The sequence below is a fragment of the Channa argus genome, chromosome 9 (genome assembly GCF_033026475.1).
Source record: "Channa argus isolate prfri chromosome 9, Channa argus male v1.0, whole genome shotgun sequence".
Taxonomy (NCBI): Eukaryota; Metazoa; Chordata; class Actinopteri; order Anabantiformes; family Channidae; genus Channa; species Channa argus.
In genome coordinates this window covers 14412045-14438920 of record NC_090205.1, presented here as the reverse complement: position 1 = coordinate 14438920, position 26876 = coordinate 14412045, and the positions used below count along the sequence as shown (strand labels likewise).

The 26876-nt window shown below is 37.9% G+C and overlaps 3 protein-coding genes and 1 long non-coding RNA gene across 5 annotated transcripts in view; 2 read left to right on the top strand and 2 right to left on the bottom strand.

Annotated features, from left to right (window-relative positions):
- The window catches only part of osbpl6 (oxysterol binding protein-like 6), a 33074-nt gene extending 30206 nt beyond the window's left edge, over positions 1 to 2868 (top strand). For both annotated transcript variants that reach the window (XM_067517322.1, XM_067517321.1), the window contains one exon: positions 2 to 2868. In XM_067517322.1, coding sequence (XP_067373423.1) covers positions 2 to 113 — 112 coding nt within the window. In that variant the 3' untranslated portion in view covers positions 114 to 2868. The remainder of the gene's footprint in view (position 1) is intronic.
- prkra (protein kinase, interferon-inducible double stranded RNA dependent activator) lies at positions 2310 to 13818 on the bottom strand. Its single transcript, XM_067517328.1, has 8 exons — positions 13559 to 13818; positions 12711 to 12886; positions 11278 to 11359; positions 10661 to 10739; positions 9087 to 9204; positions 8778 to 8872; positions 8500 to 8662; positions 2310 to 6081 (listed from the first exon to the last, which is right to left on the bottom strand). The coding sequence occupies exons 1-8, from the start codon at positions 13603 to 13605 to the stop codon at positions 5924 to 5926; spliced, it is 918 nt and encodes a 305-aa protein (XP_067373429.1). The 5' UTR covers positions 13606 to 13818; the 3' UTR covers positions 2310 to 5923.
- An 896-nt stretch (positions 13819 to 14714) lies between these two features.
- On the bottom strand, positions 14715 to 20516 carry casp10 (caspase 10, apoptosis-related cysteine peptidase). The gene is made up of 13 exons (XM_067514743.1): positions 20315 to 20516; positions 19530 to 19813; positions 18736 to 18841; positions 18471 to 18606; positions 17969 to 18042; positions 17796 to 17844; positions 17603 to 17622; positions 17475 to 17499; positions 17287 to 17385; positions 17070 to 17158; positions 16816 to 16936; positions 16247 to 16733; positions 14715 to 15739 (listed from the first exon to the last, which is right to left on the bottom strand). Exons 2-13 carry the CDS (start codon positions 19808 to 19810, stop codon positions 15574 to 15576), a joined length of 1653 nt encoding a protein of 550 aa, XP_067370844.1. The 5' UTR covers positions 19811 to 19813; positions 20315 to 20516; the 3' UTR covers positions 14715 to 15573.
- Positions 20517 to 21890: 1374 nt separating this feature from the next.
- Positions 21891 to 23914, top strand: LOC137132399 (uncharacterized). The gene is made up of 3 exons (XR_010915112.1): positions 21891 to 22465; positions 22555 to 22616; positions 23797 to 23914. It is a non-coding gene; the product is annotated as an uncharacterized lncRNA (long non-coding RNA).
- Positions 23915 to 26876: the final 2962 nt, after the last annotated feature.

Sequence of the window (26876 nt, the reverse complement as noted above, 5' to 3'; positions counted from 1 at the left end):
GAAGAGTAGTTGATGCCAATCACAGAGAGAGGTGGGTCTCTAACAACACGTACTGGGAGCTCCGCAAGAACCCAGGCTTCATCAACATGGAGTCTACAGTGAACCTGTGGTAGCACATGGATTTTAATGTTCAATATATGGTCATCACAGACAAAATGGCTGTTACCTATGCACGATAAGGTCTTAACAGAATCCTGTTCATGATAAAACATCCACGTGCATTGAATTGATGAGTGACTGCAGATACAAGGAATGGCCTGGTGTCCATCGACGCTGTGGAGGTCATCAACCAGTGGAAACATACTGTAGGATCACCCTCATTGTGCTTGTAGAAGTTGGGTTGTCGGGGCAACAGTCATACCAGTCCTATATAAATCTGTCCTCAACTCCTCAACTTCTGTGTATGTACTTGCCTTAAAAAGACAAGTCGCACGTTTTAGCGGTTTTTAGTTGAAGCCATTTGATTTCCGACAGCCGTGTGAGGTAGACTGGTCTATGAAGTTGACATTTTGATTACTTACTATACCATGCATGTTTCACTGGCATAAAGCCGTTATTTACTACATCATTAATTATTGTAGGAAAAAATTAGGTATTTTTATAAAATATCTTGGACTTAGAATCTAGTAAAAGAGTACTATGTGAATTGGCAGATTTTATTTATTTTTGCCTTTTAATACTGTTGAGGCTGTGTGATAGCAGCACACACTCTCGGGAAACAAATTCATCTTAACTGCAGTTAGAGGAAGTATAGCATCCATAAATGGAATTTTTGATGATTCATTTTTAAAGAGTAACCTTAAAAACTAAATTATGTGCTGGAAGCAGGAGAAATAAAATGTACTGTGATGATTTTGAGCCCTGATGTGAAAAGCACCCACAACCGCCACAGCACAGAGAGTCCAGTTTCAGTCACAGATTTCTGTAAATAGATAGACAACCTCAACCCCATCACTACATCGCCCTCCCCTGTCACAATCTCTAATTTTAAACATTACACAAAACCAACTCCTCTGAATCTCCTTGTTACATAATTGCACACATAACTCCCTCCATGGGAAACAGAAGTGGAAAATCTCAGATATTTTCCATGCTGCCTTTCATCTATCCCCAGGAAGAGTGACATATTTATATGAAACACTTTGGAGAATAGAGGGGTTATAGGAGTCATGACCATCAGATTCTAACAACTGACCCCTATTCACACTCTTTTTATTGTACATTAACAATTTTTACATGTCAGCTGAGAAACACAACTACTCTGGGGGATAAATTTGATGTTTCCTAACAAAACTTTCTCAGAATGAAGAAGCTACTTGGATGAGTAATTAAATGTTTCAAACAAACAATAAGTAAGTCTAGTTGCCACGAATTGGCTTCCTCAATTTCTCGTTCAAATAACACACATTATTATGGATTCAGAGTATTTGCTCTTCACATCTCCTTATAAATTACAAACGATATAAATAAGGAATCAAAGTATAAATATATTTTCTGGTGATTAATGAATTCACTACTGTAGCTAATACATGGCGTACATGCAGCCAACTGCATATAGTCAGTCCATCATGAAATACTAGAGCCGCCTAAAGGCTGTTCCATGAAAATGCAGCTTTGGGACACAGTGGGCTAGTTAGATAACAATTACACAAAACTATTTAAGCTTAAAATTAAATGTGTCTGATTCCCTAGAGACTTAACTGCTATGATGCAGGTTAGTTATTTAAATTAGTATATTTATTGCAAAGCAGATTAGCTTTAATGTTTTAACTTGTGATGTTTGTGTTACTGAGTAAGAAAATATAACGCAGGGCCTTGGATTGAAATTAACTCCCAACACATGCTAGTAGTCAAACTGTCCACACGTGAGAGAAATGATTTTAGTTGATTTTGTTTGGGACTGCAGACAGAGGACACTGAAGGAGACAAAGAGTGAATATAAATATGTTGAATAAAAACTATGTGAAGCAAATCCATCCTGTGTGCACTGTTCACATGGTACTGTAGATTACAAACCAAAAACTAGTACTGCTAGTACTAGTACAGCTTTGCATAAATAGACCTTTTTTTATGTACTTATGTGTTTTTAAGTTTATCCCTAATACACTCAATGCTACAACGCGTCAGCGTCAGTTTCACTTGCTGTGCCTTAATGCATTTATTCATGCCTCACAAACACACTACTGATGAGAATCCCCATGCCAAGAAGAAGGTATGTCATTAATAAGTCAAAGTCCACACATTTTCTAGACTCCACCTGCCTACTGTTGAAAAATTATACAAATGAATTAAATGAGTAATTACCTGACGAAGGAAAAGTCCTTGATGATTGTAAGCCCCGAAATAGTTTACCTGACTGGAAAATTTCCTGCACTGCTCTGCAAATCCAACATGTAACCAATACACTTTTGGGTTATCACTGTAAATACAGCACATTTGGAAGATGGTTCACTACTGCAACAGCATATTTCTTTTTCCTCCTACATCAGAGATTTCTTCTAATAAAAGACAGCAGTTGTGTACGGAGGCAGAGACAGGGCTTTGTGTAGTGTTTTGGTATCACACATTCAGACTGTAGTGGGGAAAACAAAATCTTAAATCCAGTTCATGCTTTTATCATCCAATGTTCCATTTGCATGTCTAGACAATTAGCCTGCCAATGAATGTTGCAGATGCCTTACCAAAAAAAGGTTTTTGTTTTCTCAATTAGACTGTTTATTGTTTTGACTGACCATGTATCACACTGTCAGCTCCATTTTCCTTCAGACCTACCTTCTAAAGTGCAATTTTAACAAAGAACATATCTTTCCATGAACACTGTACACTGCTGCTACATAGTGCTTGTTCTAATAAAACTGTACAAAATGAGTGTGTGGTTTATATACAGGAGCCATAAAAGTTAATGGACGTTGTCCCAAGTGAGATTTCATTGTCAATGGATGTGCCAGTTAATGTTTTTAGCCCATAAAATGTCAGAAAGTAGTGAAAAATGTCCAACAGTCCAAAACCTGCAGATAATGATTAAACTCTTTCTCCAAACATACAAAAAAAAAAAAAAATTACAAAAATAACAAACATTAGCTTAAGCATCTACAATGAAGAGCTTTCAATAGTCTCAAAGTGTCATCAGTTACATATAAAACATTTATGTATTAACCCATTTATCAGTAAACTCATAAAATGACCATAAAGGACCAATTAAACCTGTTTATATATAAATAGAACACCACATATAAATGTCACATATTAGTGATTTAGTGACATTACTAATGACTATACTGATACATGCAGGTTAAATTAGTTGACGTTTCCATACAAAATAGTTTACTTAGAAATCAATATCTGATACAATGACTACAAATGAGATTACAAATAGAGGTCAAACATTTCTAGAAAGTAAACGTGAATAAGAAAACTTTGTCGATACAATTTGTCAAATAAAATCTAAATCAGTTTAAAGTGACATTTATATCATCCTTTTGTTTAACTGACACATTTTCTTGTATTACGTATTGGACCATATCAATAAAAACTGGATGTACCCTGATGTAATTGCCTTTTTCTAATACAGCAGCACATGCTGCCTCATTAACTGATGACTATCAAGTGGTCAGCTCCCACGAGACCTTTCACTTAGCTACAAAAGGCACCACAGTAATCTGTTCTCTCAGTGCAGTCTGCTGTGTGACCATTAACAGACACCAGCAGTTAATATTTATTGTTTGAGGTTCATTATTTTAATACGTGTGTTTTTGCCACAATCATTTTGCAAAAGAAATGAGTTCTGATGCCTGTCGATAATTGTAATAAATACATCACACATTTTTACTTCTAACTACACACAATGAGGCAAACTGCAAAAAATACACAACACATCAGAAAAATGGGTATATACACCAATAAGCCACAACATTAATACCACCTGGTGGTTATATTACTAAGATGATATGTTTTCATAACAATAGAATGATCTAATAAACACTGATCTAATAAACAAGATGCTTTGCTACAAGCATCAACAAGTGAAATACAGCTTTGCAAATGCCTCTTTTTGCTCATGCATTTGACAATCGGACTAATCCGAGCATTCTTGTTGCTACAAACCCTTCTGCATCTCAGGGTCATAGGCATTTCGCCCCCTTAACCTGTGCTTTTGTACTTGCGGCTTATCCCGTGAGTTCAGGGTCGCCACAGCGGATAACTGTCAGCATGTTGATTTAGCACAGTTTTTCCACCCTTCCTGATGCAACCCTCCCCAATTCCTGGCACTTCACAGCTGGGGAGGCACTTGACATATAGCCAGGAAGCACTGACCCTGTGGTTCGTGAACGAGTGCCTTACAAACTGAGCTACAGACACCCTTAACCTGTACACCTTGCCTAAGTGGGGCAGTGAAGACTAAGCCTTAACCTGCAGCAGGGACTGAAAGTTCAATGAGTAATATGGTTTTCATGCTCCTGGATAGCAGGGCGTCTGGACATATTGAGGTTACTGCCATCAATGCTTGAAAGATAAACCTTCTCTTCGGGTCTACTTGCATCTCCCAGTCTGCTGCTTGACCAAGTAGACATAATCTCCCTCTTTTTGGAAACTTGACACTTTCAGGCTTTAATGCCTGTTTGTTGGCTTTGATCCTCTGCACATACACCCATCAGGTTCTTTCTCTTTGCCTCAAATCCTTACCTTGTTCAGAGTTGGTGGAAGACCAGCCACACCCACAGGGGGAAAGTCAGCTTGTCCTGGGCAGAATCCCCCTGCAGGACTTTTCTCCTTAGTTGTTTTCAGCTCCTTATCTGCCTTCCAGCTCCTTTTCTTAAGTGTCCTTTGCTCACTCCACAGTTCTAATCTGTCATTGCCTTCTGCTGGGGCCTGCAGGTGTCTAGCTAATTTTACCTTCTTTCACTCCGAAGATGTCTTTTTATCCTCGATTACCAATTACTCCAGTCTTTTTCTTCTTAATTGCACTTTCCATATTACGTGGTTAAAATCAGTTTCACCTTCAGTTCTAACAGTGATCTTTCACCCTCACTGTACATTTCAGCACAATTACCATAAACAGTATTGTTTAAAACAGATTGTTTTCTTAGTGGATCTTAGTTATCCACATTTTACTTAAAGTACAAAAGTAAAGTTTTCTTCCACTCAAGTAAAACATTTAAAGTGGTACTTGTAGTAGGCCAACATTTGCAATTTTACTTGAGCATTACGTTTGTGCACTTCTACCACCTCTGACGACAATTGATCACATTTTTCTGTGTGTGGAGCTTTGTAGCTGCAGATTGCAGCCGTGGCCATGCTGACCTTTGTCATAACATTAGACCACCAGATTTAATGTTGTGGCTGATTGATGTAAAGTAACAAGTTAAATGGAAATCGGGAGTCAACCATACAGTAACACTGAGGGATGTATTGTAGATTGAATACAAGCAAATATGAGAGTTAAAGGGGAAAAAAATGTTTGTTGCAGATCAAACTGCAGGCTATCTTTAATTTTAAAAGTAAAGTATCTCTTCAGTTCATTTTCATCTTCTCCTCAGTTCTTTTAAAATGAAGTAGATAAAAACTTTAAAATCTTCTTCTTACTGTCACTAGTAGATAGCTCTAGAGGACAAAAATGGAAGGAAATAAAACTTCAAAATAAATTCAATGTATAAAAGTTAAGGCTTCATAATCCTCACTGAGGACTCCCTACTTTAGTTGGATGTTTGCATTTAAATTTAATTCCTAGTAGTGACCATTTCCTTTTATGAAGCTGCATGATTCAAGTTAATGTATCTTCAATTACTGCGGAGCATGATATATCTAGACATATCATCCATGGGCAGGAAGACTACATGGGAAGAACAACCGACAACCTCACTGCAACGAAACACCAGCAAAAATGTGACAATGTGAGCAAAGCTGTGGTTATCTGTGCTGGTATTTACTTGATGGCGGCCATGATCTTGATATACTGCAGGGCGCTGTGTGCTGCATCGTTGTGAGCATTGCTACAAGAAATGCCTGTGCCATGGCACACGGTGACAGGGGAGGTGGAAAGCTCTGCTAGGCACTGGTATTGACCGTTCACCGTCAACTCATCTGCAAAGTATAGACACAAACTTCACAAAATGACCCAAGCAAAAATGTATTGCATAAAGTAATGTTTTCTAGTGATGCTTTCTATGTGCCCTCCAGACCAAACCCCTCTGGCATTTTATTGTAATAAATATCTGTTTTTGATATTCCTAGTCAACATGTTTTGAGAAATTGATATCGTCATTTAGATAATCTATTAAAGATGTAATAGTCCTTCTCTGGTTGGTTAGAAGGGTGCGGTGCATCTTTAGAAATCTTTAGAAAGTGCTGTTCATTGAGAGTGGAACCTTTGACTGCAGAGGAAACCAGAGAGGAATTGTGACCCTTATGGGATACATTCCTTTCTAAAAGCCCAAAAAAAAAAGAAAGATCAAAAATCAATTAGGCTTGTCCCTTCAGAGGTCGCCACAGTGGAACGTGTTGGTTTGGCATGAGTTTTTACACCAGAGGCCCTTCCTCCCGCAAGCCTCCCATTTTGTCCGGGCTTGGCCCTGGGCAGAGACACACCTGGTGGGGGTGGGATTTAATTCTGCAGCCTTCTGCATCCCAATCGAATGCTCTACCACTAAGCCAAAAGGCTCCCCCTTTTCTTTTTTTTTCAAGTTTTTATTAAGGGGCCGGGGTTACTAAGACAATTGATATGTTAGGGTACAATCTATATAATATTAAGAGATTTAAACATCCTAACATCCTTATTTTCGCATACGTATGTGTGGACTTTGTTTACCAGCACTAAATTATTCATAATGTCAGACGAAATTTCAGTATTCTACAGGCTACACTAGTGATAGGAGAGTCGAGGCTTTCTGAAGCTTGGACCAGTTGAAATAATTGATTAAAAAATGGTTCAGTGTTTTCAAACATCTGAATCACCACTTTGGCGACATCTGCTGGAGAAATGTGAGTAGATCTTGTGGGAAAATGGTGATTCAAAGATTAGGAGAACTTACTATTCTTTGAAGAACTGCTACATTTTATGACTCTACAAAAAAATAAATAAATTAAAAACGTGTGGCTAAGTGCCCGTGTGACTTGGGTGGGAAGTCATTTTAGTCATTTCCAGAATATTGTGTGTGAGTTAACTGAATGTAACAATTGTAAATGCTGTATACATTATTTATATTTAATTACATGTCATTCCTATTTATATGCAAATGCTATACTTTGATTTGGGAATGAAATACACATTTTAGTAAAATAAATGTATAAAGTATAGCCTTATGATGTGGAATGAGAGTGGTTGTGTGACGGAATATTTAGATAGAGGGATAAAAATTGTTTCTCAGGAGTTTTATTTAGAAAAACAATTTGTTTAACTGTTTCTTCTTTTGCTCAAGCATTGATGGTGCGTTGTTAGAGTCAGATGTATGTAAGTAAGTCAGATGCTGATTGCAAATTATGCATTTTACTAAATTGGGATTCACCAAATCCAAGTGCTCCCATAAAAGTGACCTCATTGTCTTTTATGCTCCTCTTCAAATATTCTCTCTGTCTATAGCTCCTTCTCACCAACCCCCAAAATCCATGCATTTTAAAGCATTTTTATAGCGTCAGTAAAAGACCATTGTCACTGATTGGGGATCAGCCCGAACTCTTTATACAGTCATGTTATGCAACTGTCCACTGACTCAGCGTCAGTTGCTATTTATGTTCCGTGAAGGTTGCCCCCTAGCGGTGAGCCGCTCAAATGTAAAACGGTTCCTGAAACTAATTTGACACAACCACGTGACACGGTGACGTTGACACAGTTTCCAAAGCAGCGTTTCGAAACAAAAGTGTAGTAAATGTTTCGAAGGTTTCGTTTTTGTCCATTACTAGATTACACACAGACACACACCTGCATATCAAAAGGCTACAGACGAGCAGACAAGAGAAACCTGCACTTTAGTTGCTTTGACACAAAATGCTCTTATTCCTCTCATCTACTGCTTTGCAGATCTAATGTTGCTTTATTTATACACCCGTTATGTCACTCGACCAATGCTGCTCTCGCTCACTGAGACCGGAAGGACGAAGAAACTGAATGGTGCATTTAGGAACAGCAACAGAGAAATCACACTGTCTTTAAAGAAACTAAGTTGACATATACTAGAGGTTTTCAATTTGTACGTAAAGGGGACAGGATGTAGGACATGCCCTGAAATTTGTGCACAGCATCAAAAAGGTCCACTCGCAACCAGAACTCCGATACCTTCGTTCCTACCTACAAGCCATTCAAAAGTACTGGGTCCTTCATGAACGACCTTTTCTGGCAGAAGCCAGGAATCACCATTTGCTGAGTTGTACAGCAGCAAGCAAGACTAGCAATCAAAACTATTTTAAAAAGTTCTAAGAAAAAGCATAGGTAAATGCCAAAAGTGAGAAACTAAATAGCCAAGTTAGCTAAAAGTATTACTGAAAGAGAAAGACGTGTTTTCTTACCAATGTCAAAGTATGTGACCTCAAAGCCTTGCTCCTTCGAAAGTTCCAAGATCATCTGAATGTAATCAGTGTTGGGAATGCTCAACGGGTTTCTTCTTAATAACGTTATCTTCTCCGCTGATGAGTTCCTTAAGTTCTCAAATCGAACACTTGGTTTTGGCATCTGAAAATATAGAATTAAATGTAACACAAAAAGTCCTTGAAAATTGTATTTCAAGGACTTTTAATCCATAAATGTTACAGCTGACACCAGAGGTCACAGAAAATATTAGACGTACCCATGTGATTTCAGAACAGCCTGACAGATTCTGAAGCTTTGCGAGCATTTTCTCTGCAGCTGCCTTTTTTGCTCCTTTTTTTGAATTTCCTAAAGCTGTCAAAACATACAGTAAGACAGAGATAGAATAAATAACAAAAATGCCACCAAAAGATCAGTGGCTTTTGGCTCGTCTCTTCAGGGGTCACCACAGGTGAACGTGTTCGGCACGTTGATTTGGCATGCAGCCCTTCCTGACGCAAACCAGGGCCACACCTGGTGGTGCCACCAAATATAACAATTTATATCAAGGTCTTAAAAATAGTCCTACCCTTCTCTGACAGGGACTCCAATTGACAAGTAACAGTAAATTCTCTTTGGTGCACTGGACCAGCCTCTATTAAAACTGTGTATTCAGGACGACGCCACCCTCTCTGCAATGCTAGCTCCTAAATGAGATAGAAAGAAAAAAATTAGACAAATCTATGCTGCACACCATTTATGATTACAGCTTAGTTAGCAGTCGTTTTTAAACTAGCTTCATTACATTTGGTTTATCATTTTACTGAGGTTTTGAGTAGAAAATTGTATATAATTAAGCACAGGAAAACTTGCTCATATACAGTTGTGTGAAAAAGTGTTCTTCCTATTATTTTAAATGTCAAAAAGACTAAAGCAAATATTTTTTTGATCAATATAATATTACAGTGCCTATATAAAAAGTATTCACCCCCTTGAATGTTTCGCCCTTTTATTGACATTAAATCAATTATGGTCAATATAATTTGGCTACTGACAAAAAAAAAAGTAATGTCAATTTAATAAAAATATTTAAGCTGAATCAAGTGTTTGCATAAATATTCACCCCCTTCAGGTCAGTATTCAGTAGATGCAGCTTTGACTGCATTCACAACGCAGAGTCTGTGTACATCGCTCTTTATCAGGCTTGCATATCTACACACTACAAGTTTATGCCATTGTTCTTTGCAAAACTGCTCAAGCTCTTGTCAGGTTGCACAGGGATGAGGTGTGAACAGCAAATTCAAGTCCAGCCACAAATTCTCTACTGGATTGACTGTGGCGGTCGTCCACCAATACCCCAGTTGCTGGTTCCATCTCTTGCTCTTCCGGTGACATGACGAAGTGTCCTAGAGTATGACATGGAACCCAAACTTAGTAGCTCCTGGTAAGCGTTGAGTGCGTATGTGATACTGAGTGGAAATGGGTGAACGAGAAGCAGTATAAAGTGCTTTGAGTACCAATAGGCGGAAAAGTGCAGACCATTTACCATTTTAATGGCCTCTCGCTAGTCTCCTCCTTCTAGCCCCAAATGGCTGGACTTACTTATTTTTATGGAGATTACTTTGTGAAAACCCGTTTTCATGTTGACATTAATGAGGTGTTTATTTAAATTTTTTTGTCAAAGACGCAAACTTATATTGACCATTACTGATTTATGTCAATAAAAGGGTGGGACATACAAAGGAGTGAATACTTTTTATAGGCACTGTAAATGCACATTCAGCTAGTACATGTCTTCTTTAAAAATACATTTAATTAATTTATTAAGGGGATGCAAACTTTTGTACCGTTTTTTTTCCCATAATTTTACTTTAAACTTCTTTTATACACTCTTGACCATTTTTTTTAATTCTGATGATAAAAACACATTTGCACTACTGTAGTTGAATATGCAATTATTATTATTATGTTAGGTTCAGGGTTAGGTTTGCATCTCCCTACATGGAAATTTCAGTGTACTAGCTGAATTTTAATTCTTCACTTTACTATTCCTATTTCAAAGTAAGGGGATACTATTGTATCCCCTTACTTTGAAATAGTGGCATTCAAAAGTAATCAAACACACACACAAGTACAAAAACGGCACAGTCATAATTTACACACCTGCAGTAACCCCACTGAGTTAGAAAGGTTGTTGGTTTCTGCTGCAACACCATTACTCTCCGACATCACAGGAGAATTCCTGTTGGGAATTAAATCAAATATGCTACAACAGCTGCAACAGATCTACACTGACTACAGGCTGTAAGTTTGATTCCTATATTGCAATAATATCAAGCTGCAAATAACATTTATTTTGTTAATGTGCCACCAAATTATTGTCAACGGCTTTCGGCTTGTTACGGCTTGAGTTTTTACACCAGATGACCCTCCCATTTTTTATCCGGGCTTGGGATGGTGGGGTAGAATTCGAAAGCGCAGCCTCCTGCATCCCAGCCCAATGCTCTACCACTGAGCAACCAGGCCCCCTAAATTATTTATTGTTAAATACACAAATCATTTTGAAGGAAAGCATTCAATTTCACATTTGAGAAGCTATAATATACTGACATTAAGTGTTGATTTTTTATATATTTTCTATTTTCTTTTTATGATACACAGAACTAGATGTGAAATACAATGAGCATTTAATTAAAAAAGGCAAAGAAAAAGGAAGTGCTTTCTTGGCTGTGTTACCATATGATTTTATGTCATGAATGAATTATTTGCGTTCTACTCACACTATTCCAGGATCTAACTGCAGAAGTCTTATTGCAGCCTCTGCAGCTTGGTGCTTAGCAGCCTTTTTACTGGAACCTTGACCTGAAACAAAATGCAATCAGGTCAACTACATTATGTAATACAATGCAATACAAAAACACAACTCTAAGCGAAGTCTTTAAGAATACACATAAAATAAAAAAAACTTTCACAAAAATTAAAAATTTGCATACAAGCTACAATGACAATGGTTCCATGTGACGAGAACCTGCTAGAGCTCAGAATCAATCAAATTAACACTATTCACAGACTTAACATGTATCTGAATATAGGATTAAAAATTATAGCCAAGCAATTGACGACACCAACATTTACAAATATTTTACAGAGCCACCTCTATTTTCCGAGGAGGCTCAGATCCCTTACCATGTGTCGAACCATGCTGAGAATGTTTTATGAGTAGCACTGCTGTTGTGTGCTGGGGCAGAGGACTGAGAGCTGCAGACCCCAACAGACTCAATAGACTGATCAGAATAGCCAGTGACATTGTGGGGATGGAGCTGGAAACTTAAACAGCAGTGTCAATCAGAAAGATGCTGTTTAAGATTTGAGGAATAATGGAGAATGTCTCCCATCCTCTGCACCAAAAAATTTTATCTGATAAAAGCCATTTCCCCTCAAGGATTAATAAAGTATGTCTGATTCTGATTAAACCCTGGAAGCCAACAAGTTTTCTTAAATCGATTTTGTTTTAATGTTCCATCCCAGAACGTTGTGGGTTCATTCCAGCCTTGGCCTTTCTCTGTGGAGTTTGCATGTTCATGCGTGGGTTTCCTCCAGGTACTCCAGTTTCCTCCCACAGTCCAAAAACATGCATGTTAGGTTTATTGGTGAATATTAAAATTAAGTGTGAATCTGAGTGCAAAAGGTTGTCTCTCTGTGGCCCTGAGATAGACTGGCAAACTGTCCAGAGTGTACCCCACCTCTTGATGACAGCTAGGATAGGCTCCAGCCCCCCGTCGACAGATAATGGATGGATAAATGGATGTACCATCCCAAAAATCTATCTAGACAATAACTCTAAAGGATACTGGAAAGAAAATTGAAAAAATAAAAAAGTAGATTTGGGGTTTAAGAAATTGTTCTCTGTAGTTGTTGTTTGAGCATGTAAAATAGGGAGACTGGACTATCACCTTGACAATAAAAGCTTTGCAAATGCTTCTCATCCTCTTCTCTAGGCATGCACTGTTCAATGCATGAAGTGAAATACCTTGGGCAAAAACACAAGGCACTTGGAGCGATACAATTGTATACTGGAACAACAGATACAACTGGAAACAAAGCAGGAATAACAAATAATATGGTGCAGGCTGAAGTGTGTTCTAATCATCAGGGTAAAGAAAAAAGGATTTCTTTAGTCATCAACACAATAGGCGTGGGATTGTGGATTTACCTGTACAGCTCACATCTTCAATTGTCACACTAAAGACAAAGCTGGGCTGGTGAGCCTCTCCTTCAGCCTTCTCCATCACATAAACCGGGAGGTTGCCAGATTTGGTGCCATATTCGTGCAGGATTTGTATAGGTGTTTTACTAGAATTGCTCCTTTGTGTCTTATGTGTGTTCAGGCTGTGTGTTGTAAAGAAGCACAAACAAACAGTTAACCAGGGGCCTAATATCGGTGCTACACTGTTGTTATCTGGGCACTTAACTGACCAGATGTAATGAATCCAAATGAAGGGACCGATCACTGTATGAGAAAAACTACCAAATAAACTCCAAATAATACTATTTTAACAGATATTTAAAACTAAGCAGACCAAGCACCAAAGTCTTTCCTCTTTTTATTGAAGCCCTTTTAGGTTATTAGAATAATGTCTTTTAGCCTTGCTCTTTAAAAGGTAATTGAAAATTACATTTCAAAAACCGTTAACCAGGTCACCTCGTTATTAGCTCATTCAAATATCAGTGATGATAACACAGGTTAGCCGAATGTTATCGACACAGCTCCTTCCTTTTGTGGATAAACAGAATGGGGTTAAAAAAACTTTTGTTTAGACTATTATTTAGTGACACTCTAATGAGAATGACAGCGCCTGTCAGAATGTAGCTTCCTACTAACTCAAGAGCAAGCGAAGTGTTTATTTTTACTGTTGCCGTTGTCTCTAATTCACGTCGGCCGTCATTGTTTATATTTAACTGTAACGTCATTTAAGCAATTTTGTAGCATTTAATTAACCAACATTTTAACACTTAACAGAAACTGTTACAGTTAAACTCGTAATAAAGATACTAGCTTACCTCGTGTCGGCTGGTGACTGACATCCCTCCTGAGACATGTTTTCCATCGTTAGCTGTTTAAAGACCCTATTGCTGGTAGATGACAGATGTCAGAGCCCAGTGGGACATATATGGACATCTAGTCGTGCTTTTACAGAGTTGGGGGTCCTAACGACTCTTATATAATTATATATGTATATGACTACTTATAACAACTTCCCCCCCCTATCTTATGGATCTGTCAGCTCTTAACCGGGGGAATTCGTGAACATAACCTCATATCAACATCCAGGTCACCGACGGGTCAACCGAAACCAGTGCAAGGAGGAAAGCGTTAGCGCCACCTGCTGTTGGGGACAGGTTACCGAGGAGGACCGTTAGTGTAGGACACCAAACAAGAAAAGACAGATTTCCAGCGCTTACTTAAAATTTAACATTAGTTAGGCCATCTCAAACTGAACACATCTTAAAAATTACATTGAAAACAAGTCTTACTGCCAGAACTAATGCTTGAAAAAAAAGCTAAGTGGCTACTCATCTACTTAAGCCTATTAAAGTACAATTTTAAGGTTCTTTACCTACTTGCATGTAGATCAAGTATCTTTATTTAACTTGCTTGATAAATTCTTATCTACACTACATTCAAAGGTAGACAAGAGACCATATTTGTGACTCCACTACATTTATTTGACAGCTGGTTCCTTTATAAAAAAATGTTTTTAGATTAAAAAACATTACAATTAGTTTATACCTAATTATTATTATTATTAGTAGTAGTAGTGGAATTTTATCTTTTATTTAATCAGGGTAGTTTCACACTCACACAGTTACACACACACTAAGTATTTGGGATTAGGGCCTTACCCAAGGGCACCACAGGGCACCACTAAGAGTAGTTTTCTCACTTACTCCAATTAGAAGTAATACTGCTGACCATCCAGTCACAAGTTCACTTTTCTAACCATTACGTCACCACTGCCTGATGATCTCCTTAGAATCCTAACACATATCCACGATGAACATTTTGGGTGGTTGCTCCCTTTAAAAAAAATAGTCTCTATTTTGGCTAATATGTCTCCTTAGACTTCTTAAATTGTTTAATTTAAATAATTGCTTGAACGCCAAAGGGATCAAATTGTCCAATGTGTCATAAAAAGTTAAAGATTGCAGAAAGGTGTGAAACATATTTGTAGTTTAGTAAAAGATACTTCTCGCAATACAGCACACCCCAGAAGTACAATACAGAAAAAGCAGGGGTAGACAAGTATAAAGACATTTTCAAGGGTCTAAGGACAGAGTTGTACAGACTGTAAAATCAGGCTCTGTTGTTTTTTTTAATCTAAACATCAATGGCACCTGATTACCACTGCTATAAAAATGACACGACAAACAAAAGAAATTAGCATCTGCTCATATTTGAGAAGCTGACAAAGGTTAATGAAATAACTGTTTCAAGACTATTAAGTGGATAATGTTTTCAATAGTTTGTCGCATCAATCATTTCACAGTAATCACTTAAAAATGACTTAAAACATTGTGAATGGAGTTGTGAATAGACTCTAAACAGTATATTTTTATAATATATCAAAATATTTTACAGAACAGCAGTGCATGGAAAAAACAGCTTTATTGTTGGTCCTTTCTTGAAAGATTTCATATAAACCTGTTGTGGGTTAACTGTTTGTAAACAATCTGGTAACAGTATTATTTCAGAATATCCTCTCTATTCAGTCTATGATTAGATCATACACTTTGGTGTGTTAAAAATCATGTAAAAAGATTCATTTGGAGAATACTGTAAATGCAGTGAAAGAGTGGAACTTAATCACAAATGCCTCAAATAAACCCTAAAAATACTGTGCAACAAAATCAACTGTAGATCCACTTTTTTCCCAGGCTTTTTCTCCATCTCATAGAACCTGGCTTTTATTTCATTATAAAATGTGCACATTTGCATTACATTTTGTTTATCCAGCAAATTTAAAAATAGAATTTATAAGTCCACGTAACCATTTTTTTTTTCAGGGGTGAGCTGATCAAATGAAGGGCAGGCTTGGAGCAGGGCCTGTGGGGATGGGAAAGACCACTTTCTTCCTGAGCGTGAAGGCTGGCTGAGGCATCTGCTTTCTTATACGTAAGAAATCAGTCTTCTGGCTGACATCTGCATTCACTTTGGTCAGGATGGACACAAGGTCACACCCGCTGGGAAAAACAAAAGCTATGGTGAGATAAAAATCTACCAACTGAGAATTAGTTATTCTGAAATTTATTGCCATATCTAATCCGGAACTATGTCAAAGCTGGAGGAAAAATTAAAATAATGTAATTATGTAGAAGAAACAACACCACCCAAAAGTTATTTGAATTTGAATGAGTTATTTAAATTAAGAAAAACTGCATCTGTTAGTGCTGTATTATTATAATATGCAAAGTTGATTATTAAGGAAAAATATGTGAATTAGTGTTGTAGCTGGTCATAGTGGAGCAAATTAAACTATTTTATATAGTGTTAAGCTGCAATGCAACAATCACATAAACATCACAAACTGATCAAATGTTTGTTGTAGTAAATTATAATCTGAAACGTAACTGCTGAATAAATGTTGTAGAATGTTAGGTAATATAAAATTAAAAAATCAAAACGGAAAAATTAAGTAGCACTAAACTGTGCTGCATGATAAACGTCATTCAATACATAGTTTCACCAACCTGGGCACCATCTGGACAAGGTTTTGGCACAATGACTGAATGAACCAGCTGCCATTTTTCCTCTCTCTGTAAGACACGAAAGATGGGACAGTGGACATTGCCATCAGGTAATCTGCCTCAGATGGGATGGAGCCTTTCATTGCAACAGCGTCACTGTAAACAATTCCATCCGACTCAATGTAGATGGCCTTCTGCTCACTGGTGCCCTGGCAGGCTTGGATGAAAAACAGCTTGGGTTTGTCTGCCAAAGAGGGGCATTTCAATCCATTTAAAGGTTGCTTGAGCTGTGCGAGTTCAACCGTTTGGCCATCTACACCGTACACACTTCCCTCCTGGCCGTGGCTGAGAATGCAGCACACAACGCAGTCCATCAGACTGTGATCTCTGCTGCCAAGCCTTTGTAACAGAGACCGGATTTGCTGACTCGAACAGTCCTGGTGTACCTCTGTTTGAAAGCCCAGCCACTTAAATACAACACGAAGACAATCTGGAAGGAAAACAAACAAATGTAAATAATTGCAAATACATACAGTACAGTAGCAATCAGTCTAAAATGTATAAAACATCACCTTCATCAGTCCTGGTCCCCTCCCGGTTGGTAAGTTTTGGTGTGGAATTTGTAAAGTCATTGTTGTTAATTATTAAGCAGACACCTCTGTTTGCTGCAGTCATGGGATATGATCCTAAAATCTACAGAGATAAATAAACAACCCAAGTTAAATCGTTTAGGCAAAACCCGATTAATACTTGTACAATCATAATTCTTTCCAACATATTACACTGAACAGGCACACGTATGTGGACAATAATAAAACACACAAACCTCACTGCTTGTGTTCGTAGTCCGAAACTTCTCCTCTCCAGACAGGGGCTTGTCTTCTTGATACAATATTTCTGAAAGTTCACTTCTCACTAAATGGAAGGTAAATAATGTAGGGCACAAATTAAGAGACATGAAACATATGTGAGCAATTAAAAAGTCTATCATGTTGAGGCATGTGTCATGCTACAAGAGACACTTATGAGACACGTAAAATTACCTTTCATGGGGGGACATCCAATTGTTTGAGTGCTTAAATCCCTTGGAGGATGTGGCAGGTCCCCACATTCACCTCCACCTTCTAACACATCTGAAAAATCTAGGAAAGTCATTGAAGTGGGTTCAGAACAAATCACTAAGGCAAAAAAGGCTGCAATTGTGAAACAACAAATCCAACTCAGAACTTACCCAGAGAGGAAGAATTCCTAAAAATCTGAGTGACGACAAAAATGACCATTAAACACAAAGAAACATCACAGTTGGTTTAAATTTGACGAGAAGTGTATCTTACTAACTGATCTCTCTAAATTTCTCACCTCGGCCAATGGTGGTGATGCTTCAAATGAAAAAAGGGAAAAGAAACATGTTAGAACTATAACTCTTAGTAAAATGTTAACACCCAAGTTTTGTTTTTCAAATTAGTAATTTTATAACGTAGCACCACATAACTATGTAATGCTTATCTAATTTAACATTTCAAACACATACACAGTAGTGTTCTGAGTTTACCTAGGGTTTCACTGGAGGCAGCCATCTCTTGATCTAAAGACGGAGGGACCTGATAACCACAGAGAACACAAACATTACTGCAAAGGGTTATTAAGGGAAGAGTGATGTAACCCTGCAGAGATGTGAATATTCATTTTATGGTTTCAGTGCATCAGAATGATTAAAAACTTTACCTGGATTGGTTGAGAAGGATAAGATATAGACCTTGGTCGACGCGTCTCCTGAGCTATAAGGCTGGTTTGATGTGCTGTTATAAAAATGGGACAAGTAAACCAATAGTAATGTGATTTACAGAAAAATTGATGACGACACTTTAGCACTAGATGAGTGTGTAACGGACGACTGTGGACTTTTTGCCTCATCACTTACACTAGAAGCATGTCTTGGAGGGATTGCTTTATGTTAGAGCCTGCTTTATTAAGAGTGGGGATTACAACAAGCAAAACATGTCAGTGTCACTTTAACTCCTAACAACTGATTTTGTCTTGAAAAATCATGATCCTGTTCTCTAAGATTAGTGTCACTTGGGAATTCCTTTCAATATGACATTTTTTTAGGTGACCTGCCATTTCCTGTGCTGCTGTCTTCTTCTTGCCACCTGAACATTTTTTATTCTGTTCCTCCTTCACCCTGCCTGCTGTACTTTTGAATCTGAGTAAATGTCCTGTAGCTTACACTGCTTTGCTTTGAACTCGTTGATTTTTTCTTTTAGCATAGGACAGATTGATTCGATTATTTTCTCTAGTTCGTTTAGGTTAGTGTCACTGAGAAGGTCCATGTGCTCCATCTCCAGCAAGACTTCCAGGGTGGTCTGAAAAGATCAGTAACACAAAAGGTTTAAATCACATAATGAATGTATATCTGCCTAAACGCATTTAACACTTCACGTCTCTGCTATTTAACAATGCCTTTTAAATACTAATACCAAAGAGTCACTTACAACATTTTCCTCCAGTTTTCTACGTGGCAGTGTTTTGTTTAATAAGAACTTCATATGCTTCAAGTCATCATCAGTGATCTCCTCTGACACAGTGTAAAGCAGCTTTCTGGAATTAGATCATTTATAATAAATGAAATACATATTAAATAAAGTAAACTAGACCTGATGCTTGACAGTGGGCAAAGATCTGAGGTCATTTTTTATTGCATTTACCAAGGAGGCTTGCATTTATGCATAATGAATTACAAAATAAATACAGGTCTAAATATACTGTAAGTGAGTCACATTATGGCTAATACCTATAGGATGAAATGAGGGTAAGTGAGATTTAAAGTATACAAAATTAAAAAATATGTGCAACAATAATTTCACAATCTGAACAGAAATTATTGCTTCGGTATGATTAATTTAGAAAATGACCAACTTATTCTTTAATTGGTCACAGAAGGAGTTATTTTAAAAGAATCTGTGTGTAAGATATATACTGATATGTTTTATATAAACAGTCTTAAACGTTTTTTTTATATATTGCAAGTCTTAAATTTATGGTTCCAGTTGTTTTTTTCAAAGGTTTATGTACTTTGCAACCACAGACAGAAATTATTTCTGGACATAATTTCTAAACATAATTTATACTGACTCCATTCATGTTGTACCCATTTAAATGGTTCTGATACTGATCCTGGAGTATATGTAGATTGGTGCTCTCCCATTTAGCTTTTCACAGATTTTTTTTCTGTGATCGAAATCATGTCTTATGATACTCATAAGACAATAAGATGAGGACAGTGTACCTGTACGGTGAAACGAGGCCATCGGTTGTAGATTCTTGGTCGGTGAGGTTAAGTTCACGAACCAAACGAGTGCGTCCTATGGTGACGAGAAGCTCGTTCAGCAGATGTGGTCTCTCAGGTGAGAGGTAGTCTTGATCCATCAGACGTGAAAAGAGGTCACTTGCTAATTCCACTGAGGTCGGACTTAGGCCCAGGAGGTCAGTGCAAAGAAATGCTAAAGCTCTCACCTCATCTTTACTCAGCGCCTTCCCTACTTCTAACAGCAGCCTCTGGAAATCCATTTCCTGTATTAAAATCAGATACAATATAGACTCATTCGGATGCCTAATGTGTCTGTTAATAATTTGACGAATAATAGTTGCTGATAGGCTACATCACACCAGCATTTATTTACTTTAAATCCACAAGCTATGATAGTAACATTTGATGAGGAGCATCTGTGAATTTTAGCTTTAGCCGCTTTATCTGCACGTTGCCTAATCTCATTTCTAATATATCTCTAAGTCCATCTGTATGTGAGAGACAGAAAGCACTTTTAGAAGTTACAGAGAGCGTATGAAAATAATTTTTAAAGCCTATAGGAAAAAATAAATCTCAAATAAAAGTCCATCTACATGAAGTACAATGACAGCAACAAGAGCTAGCTCAACTTTCTCTGACTATCTGAAATCAAATGATGACGTCACACACCAACATCTGCCTCGCTGCCACTTTTTCTGTGTTCAGAATGTTTGCATAGATCAGATTTCTGCTCATTAACCAAAGCTCATTTTCACACACGTTACCTGTTTTGTGTGGGCGAGTTTTCAAGCAGGTCGGACTGGAGAGGGCACAGATGGTCCACTCCTACATACTCCAAGTACTGTACATGCTGAAACCTTGGGTTTTAGGTGTCAAACGCGAACTTCACGACGAGACTGAAGCTGAGCTCTCTGTTCAGAAGGAGCACAAGTCATAACAAGTTCGCAAAGCAGGAAGTGGATATCGAAAGTAAAAGAGAGAGGGAGCGGAACATTGTGATTGGCTCGCCTGCGTGACATACATGTCCTTTTTTTCGATATCTCTGCAGAAAGAGAGGGAGGATCCTGTCTATGGGAGCAGAATAGTAGCAAAACTTTTTGTATGTGTACAGGGATTTGTGTGTCCGTACTTGTGACTTGTGTGTCTCAACCTGTGTCTATGTACAAAGATTTTTGTGCGCGTGCTCAGATGTGTGTGTCTGTACTCGGATTTGTATTTCAGTATGTTTGTGTGTCTGTACACAATTCTGTAACTGTAAATAATATGTGTGTATGTAAAATAATGTGCAAATGTATTCACTCCAAAAAACTAAGTGTAACTGTCTAATTCTGCCGTCTGCAAGATTTTGTGTATGCGTAAAGCGATTTGTCTATATTGATAGGTTTTCCTTACCCTCAGCTCGGGCTCACAGGCTCAGCCTTACAGGCCGAGTACATTTTCTTCCACTGTGTGCCTCACAGTCCGCGCTCAGGCTAGTGAACATCACTGAAGCTGCAGGCCGGTCAGTAAAGCCAGTGCTGAACGGAGGAGCAGAGCCACCACCAAAAGTCCCTCAGGTGAGTCTCACCTTTACCTGTCTTTGAGTTGGCCGTGGTGTTTTGCTCTTGACTTTCTCCTGCTCAGCCAAACAGTGTTTCTGTACTGTTAACTACAGCAGATAACGTTAGCGGATGCAGGCAGGTAAACAGCGAACAAACAGTGGGAGCTAACTTTACTCTTTAAATTTCTGTTCAGTGGCAACTGCACTTGTGCTTGAACAAACCTTTCAGCTCGGGCTCCCAGGCTCAACAGCACTGAACAGCACTTTGGGATAAACATGACCTGGATGATGGAGAATCCCCACAGCTTTTTAGAACTTTTTAGAACATGATTGTCAGCTATTGTGTGGGTTTTAACTCCTACAGTGTCACGTCCAGTGACTAGATCTGTGTCTACTCAACATGCTTATTGCAGCTTTTATGGCCTTTGACTCATCACTGAGTCTTAATCTCCACGTCATGGTTATCCCAAAGTGCTGACTTGACTTCTGCTTGTAGTTTCCAAAATGTTTCCTGTCCTCTGAAGGTTTGTTCAAACACAAATACTGTTGACACTGAACAGCACTTTTAGGAGTAAAGTTAGCTCATGCTGTTTGTTCGCTGTTAGCTGCACTAGCTGTAGCTTTTTACCTGCCTGCATCGGCTAACGTTATCTGCTGGAGCTTACAGTACAGAAACACTAGAAACACTTTTTGGCTGAGCAGGAGAAAGTCAAGAGCAAAACACCACGAACAACTCAAAGACAGGTAAAGGTGAGACTCACCTGTGGGACTTTGGCCACTGGCTTTACTGACGGAGCTTCAGTGATCTTCACTAGCCTGAGCGCAGACTGTAAGCCACAATGTGAAATGAACCGTACTCGGCCCGTAAGGCCGAGCCTGGGAGCCCGAGCTGAGGACAAGTAAACCTTCCAACACAGACAAATCTTGCAGATGGCAGAAAAGAAGCAAAGTTCCACCTGTAAAAAGACAGAAAATTGTGAGGCTTTCCAGCACTTTTACTTAAAACTTTACTTAAAAGTGTTTTCATAGATTATTAGACAGTTTCACTTCGTTTTTTGAGTAAATACATTTGCACATTAATTTAAATACACACAAATATTATTTACAGTTACAGATTTTGTACAGACACACAAATCCGAGTACAGACACACAAACACACTGAAGTACAAATTCAAGTACAGACACACAAATCTGAATACGCACACACAAATCCCTGTACATACACACAGACTGAGACACACAAGTCTCACATGCAACATGCAAACTCCACACACAGAAAAGCCACAGCTGGCAGGTGGATTTGAACCCGGGACCTTCTCACTGTGATAGGGCAGAGCTAACCACTCCATCACAGCCTCTGATGTATACATACAATGTAATTCATTGTGGTGTTTGTATTTCTCATTTTTTGACCTCCTACTACTGCAAAATAGGCAAACGCTTCTTTCTAATATTTTCCTACAGTGTTACTGAAGAGAAAAATGGCATTTGGAGCAAATATTGGAGGAAATGGAGAAAAAAACACAGTGAGAGCTACACTTTTTATGATTTTCCTGAAAAATGACAGCCTTTGCTGTCTATGTATACAAACATTTTGTATAACAAAAAGCAAAACGCTTTTTTTGTGAAATTGCACAGATTAACAACTCACAGCTGGGATATATGAATTTAGTGTACCTAAAATGAACATACAAATAAACAGCTAAATTATTTTTAACTTATCCATTTGTCTATCTTACAGTAAAACTGACTTTTAAGTAGGACATATTACAGAAGACATGATAGATAATCAATTATAGGGCACATCAAAAAAATTAAATAAAGTTACCTCCATTTTTAATCAGGAAAACCATCTGTAAAATAATGTTTATCATAAAGTGTTATTTAACACAGATGTGAAAATAAGGACTCAAACTACAGGCTTTGGAAAGCTGTTGTACAAATTACAGTAGATAGTACACGTATCAAAACATTTTATTATACAGTTTATTTTTTACTAAGGTCAAGTAAAGTCACCATTGAAAACCACACTCATTCTTTGGATTTATACATTTCTATGACAAAATACATTTCAGGTCAGATTCTGTTCTAAATAAAAGTTTACATACATGTAGTTACTGCAGTTCAGATGTATGTGGCAGCACAGATCTACTCCTCCTAGCAGTCATAAAATAATAAAATAGTTTACAATTTTTGTTACTATTTGTAGTAGTATCTGTTTAATTTGGGCTTTGTATTCAGAGTCTTGATTTGTCCTCTGCGTCTCACTCTGACACTGAGCCATGCCTGGGAGTTCGCACCTGAACTGTTGAACCTAAAAGACTCTGAGGACAAAAAAGAACAAAAAAAGCAGAGCACAATACAATATTAAAAAATAAAGCAGCAATTAACCCATTCGGCTGTGAGTTCAGTGAGTTATGCAGTTTACTTAGTGAGTGCAGTGGTACTTTACTGATGTGAGTGCACCATCAGTGCAAGGTTCATCAGCGTGATGAGGCATCCCAGATTGTTCCCGCCCTCAATTTAGATTAGTAAGTCAATAGTCAGTAGCAGCAGTATTAATCAGCTATTAAGTGAGTTGTCATGGCCGACCGTCTCCTTTCTGACAGGTTTTGTGTGTGTGTATGTGTTTGTGTGTTTGAGATAATTTGATAACTCACTGTCAGTAACGAGGGAGTGTACAGCGGTGATTTGTCTCCGTCCCAGGCCGTGACTTTTTGACAGCACGCAGTCTACGTAGATGTCCCAAAAGACCCGGGCCAGGTCCCAGTACAGCGCCGTATGTTTGCTGTTCTCCGATGACCTGAGGAAAACCATCAGGTCCCAGAAGGCGGGCACCGTGTCTGCGATCCTCGGGGAGCGCATCTCCAGCAGCAGCTCCGAGGAGGAGTCCCAGCACTGCTGGTTGGCCCCGTGGGCCGACAGCGGATCCACCTGACCCGGCTTCTGACCCCGCAGAGGCACGGCAAACATGCTGCTCAGCACAAACACTGTGGCCAAAGGTACGTTCAGCGGCACCGGGAGCATCTGAGAGGACCCAACACAGGTCAGAGGTTTCCATCGAGTCGTCGGTGAACAGGAGTTTAACAGCTCAGAAAACATGACAAATCACAGAAACGGCTGCACAGTGGTTCAAATACTTTTAAGGTTCATGTGCTGAGAAAAACCACATCTCTTTCTTTGTGAATTGTTCAAGTGTGAAAACAGAAATCACTTTCTAATACATTAAAACATGTCAACAATATTCACCTGTTGTGTACATAAACATATGCAAATAACTACAAAACACGACATAGGCTTAAATTTAAAAAATGTACACTGAACATAAACAGAGATCATTTAGACTTTACAATAAAGTAATGTACTTACCACTAAAGCTGGGCCGAATACCAAGACTATTGTGTTGATTGGAGTTTGGTAAATATCTGTTAGTTGACGTCAGTCACTGCCCCCCACCCCCCACCCCCCTCCTTTGCAAGCAGAGTTACTCAGCAGCTTTTCACGTTTATTAATAATGGGAGTGGTCCTGAGAAATACAGCCTTGTTGATAACTTCATCTTTAACATAAAGAAATGTATCAGTATTGTTCGAGACTCTCCATGAGGCTACTGTCATAATTTTTTAGGCAAAATATACTAAGTAGTATGTTCTTGTTATTAGGAATTCATATAAGTGAGATCTATCCTCTCAATATATGAATCCCTTGTTTCTTAATCTTGTCATCATGCATCATTCATATATTCTTCTACATTCAGCAAAAAGCGCAATTTGCTGGAGAAAAACTTCTGAATTATTCCTTTATCTGATACTTTTCATTAAATTGATTGATAAAAACACTCTTTTAAATGCTAGTGTCCAGGCTGCTCTAATCATTCTTCCCGTCTTTGCCGTACAGATCTTCACAAGAGTGCAACTCCACTGAGATATAGGACAAAATTCAAAGCTCCTCTGAAGTTGATATACAAAAGTAACTTTTGAGTCATTAGCCTTAAGAATAACAAATTCTATAGGTCTCCACTAGAGAAAAAAAGTATTTTATCACCATATTTTATGTTTTTTTTAAGCAATGTAGAATCTTTATCTATGTAATGCAACATGGGACATTGTGCTTTAATGCATGTAGGACAAAAGATTTCAGCTCAGGATAAAAAGCCAGCAAAACATATGCAATCTCACCTCAGAACATGGGTGGTTCTCCTTCCTGTCAAAACAAGCTCAGTGACGAATAGTGTGCTAGAGAGTGATGCACAAGTTACATTTCTATGCTTTTACTGAAATGTCACATGCATACCTGAACTCAAATGTAATTACTTTCGCAGTGAAAGGCCAAAACTAAATGTAATGGGAGGGTTTCTTACTTACTTATTCATTCTTCCGGTGATGAAGAGAAGCAGACTTTACGGCAATTTCCAATGCAAGGCCTAAATTATGACTTTTTTAAAAAATACCATTTTCATATGGAAAAACTAAATGTAATGGTAGGAAGAGACACAGACAGGAAGGCAGGATAAAGTACAAGTGATTAAGAAAATGTTATTGTTTAGTGGGTGCTAAATGGAAAAAATATTTATAAGACAGGTCCATAGAAACTTTAATCTTTATACTGATCAACCTGCATTTTCCATGATTACAATAATAATTTGGAGCTCTATTAATTTGAAATTAATGGAAATCGTTAAAAGCAATAGATTTATATTTCAAAAACAGTAAATATAGACATATACAATAATTAAAAGCAAATTATTTTTAATTAAAATTTTAGGTTGTTAGCTAAAAGTATTGGCCATTGGCAAGTTTAAAGCTATTCATATTCAAATCCTCTTGCAGGTACACTAGAAAGAAACCAACTAGCCTGGAGAAACATGGTTTCTACACCATCCGACTCGTCGAGGAGACCCACTCATCTCGGATCTGCCTGATTTCTAGATTTTTTGGTGGACAGAAGCCTTTTTTGTAGAAAATGTCTGAACACTGGTCCAATAAGACCACAGTTCCTGAAGACTTGAAAGAGCAACATTGGCGTGGAGAGAGGGTGGATATTTTTTTTAACATGATCCACAATGTGACTTATTCAGACTCCGGTTTGTTGGACCGAGGAGACCATGACATATGAGAAATGTAGAAGTAAGAAAGATGAGACAAAAATGACAGAAAACACAATATGTAGTTTCTGTTTAATAAATATATATCTGAGGTAAAATGGAACTAGCATCATAATCTACTAGTGGAGTATGAGTACTACTGGGTTAAGTGCATTCTGACTTAAAGTATAAAAAAAAGTAACATTGATTTGTGTTGTTTTATCTTCGTGTACGCTTATACTGTTTTATGCATTGCGATTAATAAAAAAGTAAAACAAGACTTGTATGATTTATTATATATGTTTAATGTTTGTAATTGTCATTCTATAGACATTTTCCTGTATATGAGTCAGTGACAACCACCTCACATGAACTGTGAATACTTAAAATTATACAGTCGAGCATGTTTTTTTAATATGAATGTATCATCAAATGTTTGTATTTAGTTGTGATTTGCATGAGAACATTACCTCCTGCTTTTTTGTACAAAAGCACACATCCATAAGACATTTGTTAGTATTATATCACTGAACCTATAGACTACCACTAATATGTCAGGAATCCCTAGAATAATGACACCATTGAGGACACAAAGATGCCATGATTTACAGTACAGTATGTCTGATGGATACCACTTGAACACTGGGAACATTGAGGTATTATAGTGAGGTGCGACACTTCCCTTTGCTTCAATCTTGTTAAAGC

Coding starts and splice junctions, on each gene's coding strand:
- prkra (XM_067517328.1), bottom strand. CDS start 13,605: ATGGAAAACATGTCTCAGGAGGGATGTCAGTCACCAGCCGACACGAG. Junction 11,360..12,710: donor TGAAGATGTGAGCTGTACAG/GTAAATCCACAA, acceptor ATTTTGTTTCAG/GTCAAGGTTCCAGTAAAAAG. Junction 8,663..8,777: donor GCTGTTCTGAAATCACATGG/GTACGTCTAATA, acceptor CTATATTTTCAG/ATGCCAAAACCAAGTGTTCG.
- casp10 (XM_067514743.1), bottom strand. CDS start 19,810: ATGGATTTCCAGAGGCTGCTGTTAGAAGTAGGGAAGGCGCTGAGTAAA. Junction 17,623..17,795: donor TGCCTCCAGTGAAACCCTAG/GTAAACTCAGAA, acceptor TTTCATTTGAAG/CATCACCACCATTGGCCGAG. Junction 16,734..16,815: donor GGGGACCAGGACTGATGAAG/GTGATGTTTTAT, acceptor TTTTCCTTCCAG/ATTGTCTTCGTGTTGTATTT.